This window comes from Zingiber officinale, chromosome 1B (genome assembly GCF_018446385.1).
Source record: "Zingiber officinale cultivar Zhangliang chromosome 1B, Zo_v1.1, whole genome shotgun sequence".
Lineage (NCBI taxonomy): Eukaryota > Viridiplantae > Streptophyta > Magnoliopsida > Zingiberales > Zingiberaceae > Zingiber > Zingiber officinale.
In genome coordinates this window covers 17,859,120-17,863,617 of record NC_055986.1, presented here as the reverse complement: position 1 = coordinate 17,863,617, position 4,498 = coordinate 17,859,120, and the positions used below count along the sequence as shown (strand labels likewise).

General features: G+C 43.4%; 1 protein-coding gene across 1 annotated transcript; it reads left to right on the top strand.

Annotated features, from left to right (window-relative positions):
• Positions 1–311: 311 nt before the first annotated feature.
• Positions 312–2,928, top strand: LOC122043653 (protein SPEAR1-like). The gene is made up of 5 exons (XM_042604280.1): positions 312–555; positions 692–775; positions 2,410–2,471; positions 2,547–2,604; positions 2,699–2,928. The coding sequence occupies exons 1-5, from the start codon at positions 427–429 to the stop codon at positions 2,798–2,800; spliced, it is 435 nt and encodes a 144-aa protein (XP_042460214.1). The 5' UTR covers positions 312–426; the 3' UTR covers positions 2,801–2,928.
• Positions 2,929–4,498: the final 1,570 nt, after the last annotated feature.

Genomic DNA, 4,498 nt, shown 5'->3' with positions numbered 1-4,498 from the left:
GATTTAACATTGATACCAAGTCCATATTATCACATTAGTTATCATATCATTGAAGAAATCATCCAATGTAAAATTACATCTTTTTGAAAAAAGTTAGAAGAACCTGTTTGATATATATATAGGCGAGGAATATTTAAGTAATTACATTAAGATCATGGATAGATAGTGATAAAACATGGATTTTTAGGGCCCAAACCAAAAATATTTTCTTCAAGTATAACTAATAAAAGAATGCACATCGAGAATAATTAAGATAACACAACTTCATTGGAATGGTTTCTACTCTTGCAATAATTGCCTTGTACGTAGTGGGAACTTCTAATTAATTAAAAAGAAGTCCTCCTCATCCTTCATCTCTCTTAATTAGGATTATTGCTCCTTAGACTACCTCGAATTAAGACGAGAGAAAGAGAGAGAGTGAGAAAGATGAGGAGCTACGTTGGGCAGTCAAAGAAAGGGAAGAAGAGCAACTCATCAGCGAAGCAAATTAGGCAGCCTCAGAGAGGACTTGGGGTGGCTCAGTTGGAGAAGATTAGACTCCAAAATAAGATGACGGTTAATTACCGATCTCAATCTGTTACAATTGCATGGTTTATGTAGATCTATCCATGCATGCATGCTGCAGTATTTTTTTTTTGTTCTTTAATTGTCGTTTAATTGTTCCATGCATATAAGCATGTAATTTAAGCAGGATCTGAGAGGACAATTTGCATATCCTGATTCATCATCGCCTTCCACATCATCTTCTGTCTTTGGAGCTCATCCTAGCTTTATGGTACGAGCATATTCATCTTCATTAAGAATAGACGTTGCTTTATACTTTTTCCTTTCTTCCTTTTTTTCTTAATGATCTGTCACTGTAAAAATGGATTCAAGCATGTCCATAGCTCTATAGTATGGCCTAGGTGTTCTCAACAATATTAGGAAACTTGTGTTGGATCGAAAGCGCTAGAGAGGGGGGGTGAATAACACTCGTGGCTATTTTGTTCGTTTCGTAAAACTCGAGTTTAAAGCAGCGGAAAATAACAACACACAAAGACCCAAGTAGTTTTACTTGGTTCGGAGTCTTGGGCGACTCCTACTCCAAGGCCCTCGCTCGTTGAGCGATTACTGTGGGCAATTCACTATTTCGCGCAAAGAGATTACAAGTATATGTTACAATAAGTGCAATAACAATAAAAATATACCGATGACAATAATGGGAAACTCGGAGCTTCAGGTCATCGGTGACTTGCAACAACACTTCAGGGAGTCTTTTGAGCAGTACGTTGATGAAAGATTGAGTTAGAACTGATATCTCAAGTTGCTACTCGAAGACCCCTTTTATACAGTGCTGGAAGCGCCTCCAAACCTGTCCGAGGCGCCTCCAGGCCGCCGAGTCGCACGGGTGGATCAGCGCAAACCTGGTCGCGCCTCATCCCTCTGAAGGCGCCTACAAGCTGCTCCAAGGCGCCTCCAACGTCTGGTCCAAGGTGCCTCCAGCTTCCTCCGAGGCGCCTCCAGCTCCTCTGGACAGTTGGCTTCGGCTTGCACCCGAAGCGCCTCCAAGCCCCATGGAGGCGCCTCGGACACTGTTCATCCGAGGTTAAATGTGCTTCTTTGTTCCTGAAAAATGTATTAGTCCCAAACACAAACTCTGCAAAACAAAGTTAGCACAGAAATATGATAAAAGATATAATCGACAGTCATCGGACTGTCCGGGTCTAACTTCGGATTTCCAACCGGAAACCCTAGGTCGACCTGACGCCTATTGTTCCCTCTACGGGGAACGCGCCCTCACCTACTCCACTCAGGAGATTTACCTGTTACCAGTGCGATCTTCCAAATCGACTGGATTTTTGCTCAGCGTTCGATGTTTCCGGACTTTCTGCTGGACTTCCGCTTCCTGGCTGGTCCAGTCTTTCATCTGGTTCACGACACCAAGACTTTCCACCTAGGGTTACCCCCCCTAGGACTTTTACCTGAAGCTCTCGACCCGCCAAGACTTTCCGCATAGAGTTATCACCCCCTATGACCTAGGGTTACCACCTCCTAAGGTTTTCCACCTGCTTAACCGTAGCTAGGACTTTTATCTAAGTGCACTTAGGACTTTTTTGTAAACTTGTTCAACATATTAGAAACCAAAACACCTTAACTTTGAACCCTTTGACATAATCAAAATATAGGTTCGATCGTGGAATGCTTCCCGCACCAATAACTTGATACTGATCCATGGACAAGGCTAACTCACAACTTTTGTTGAGTTTCAAGAAAGTCTTGAAAATATTCATGCTATAATTAGATGTGTGCGTTCAGAGACTTCTGATAAATCTCAAAGCTAGTGATCAGTTTAATCTTTCATATCTTAGTTTAATTTGAACACCAGATTTTTTTTATTTAAATAAAATGCTTCAATTGCATATTGTTTAGATTGGATTTGAAGGTTCTACAGAAATCACATATGGCGAACACTTTTCTGGTGCAGCAAAATGGTGTGTATGTCTCTCTCTGCGCCTGTGTGTCTATCGTAGATATTTATAAGTATTTAAAGCAAAAGAATATCGTAGGTCCTTGAACGATTCAAATAGTCATCCAATGTTGTTCATCAAGGAACAAGACAATGAGGTATCAATTTTTTTCTTCACAAAATGCATGCATTTCACCTTGTATTTTGTTAACTGATCAATATATTTTAATTTGGATTGGTCAATTAATGCAGAGGAATAACATGCGACAGGATCAGCAGCTTCAGCACTCAATTGGTTCTAAAGGCCGAGACTCCGATTCAGCATTAGATTTAGAGCTAAAATTATCTCTGTAGCAATATGTTTATTATGTATATTTTATTGAGTGTCGATTTTTCTTTTTTTTTTTTCAACTTTACTTTGTACCACATGGATGGTACATGCTACTATATAATCTGCACCCCAAACAATTAGCACAATACAATCTGCACACATCACTTAAATCAAATATGTTCCTGCCTAAGATCATTAACGAACGAACACCGGTGAATTGGCGTCCATGTCGACTTTGTCATCGTCGTCCACCTTGGTCCAACAAGGATTGGTAGGGTTCTTCGCTGGAGCCTAGGGAGAGAGCACTAATAAGAGAAGGTTAGAATGATGATCGAGAGGTTCCTAGCATAGCTACTTCGATATTCAAGTAAGTCTCCGGTGAAAAAAAAAAAAGAGAACGAAGAATAGTAGTTTAGGGTTTTGGATGTGTGTGTGCATGTGTATCTGTGCCCCTAGGAGCGAACAACTTTTTATAGAGTGATGGCTATACTCCTCACGTTCTTCACTTATCCCGAGATATACACGTGGCTTACTCACGTCTTTCAGATTAAATGGCTACTGATCATGTCCGGAGTCTGAGTCAGATGGAGGCCGGATGAAGTGTCGTTGCCGTTGACCGGGAAGAGACTTTGATGTTGCAGTCGCATGGGGTTTAGAGAACGGACCCCCACGTGGCCCTGAAGAACTGTTGGGCCAGCGCCGACGATATAAAACTCTGCGCATACTCAGACAAGCACACGGAACGTTAGAAATCAAGAACTAGGGAAAAAGTCTCCGGAGCAGACCCTCCGACGCTCAAGTCAGGTATTTTTTCCCCAGAAGAACAATGTACGAAGGAAGAAGAAAAGTAGACAAGTGTGCGAGTGAGCGTACCTGCGCAAGAGAGAGGACGTCCCTTTTTATATGACAGTATGTACCTTCTGGAGACTGACCCCTGTCAGAGGATGTCGGATGTCAGGACTTGTCAAGTGATGGAGGACACGTGGCCCTCTTCTATAGACTGGAGGAAAGTTCTTCTGGAAGATGATCCCAACTGCTGGAATATTCTCTAGCATACAGCAGATATTCTCTGACAGGCGGTTACGATTCCCTATCCTGTTGTAGCGTAGCGCCTTTTATCCCGCCCGGGTGAGATTGAAACAGCCCTGGTCGGTCCATTGAGTGCTGATGAATAGACTGGTCGGGCGGAGGGGCGCAATCAGAATCCCCTTCTGCCGGCCTTTATGATTCCGACCCACCGAGGGTTATAAGTTTGCTCATGTAGGCTGGCTTGACAACCCCTGATTGGTAAAGCCAGACCGAGTTTGGTCCTGATCACGCTTCCTGCTGCAGACCTGGTTTCCCGACCGGTAGATCCCGCTCTGGCTTTATATGTCAGATGGCCCCGGGTGGTCCCACTCCGTATATTGACTGTCACATCCCCTTGACTTCTGACTGTCATCTCCCCTTGACTTCTAACTGTCACATTCCCTTGACTTCTGACTGTCACGCCCCCTTGACTAGATCCTACCATTATGCATAGTATCATAAGCCCCCCCCCCCCCCCCCCAAGTTTAGTCGAAAGAGGCTCCGGTCTGACTGACTAGACCAGACTCTGGTTTCACTTGGCCTCGCCATTGAGGAGCTCTTCCGAATCTTCAGGAGTTCATCTTCATTAGAAATTGTCATTCGCCGAAGCCAGCGCACCACCTCGCAAATTTCAGACATGATCAATATACATG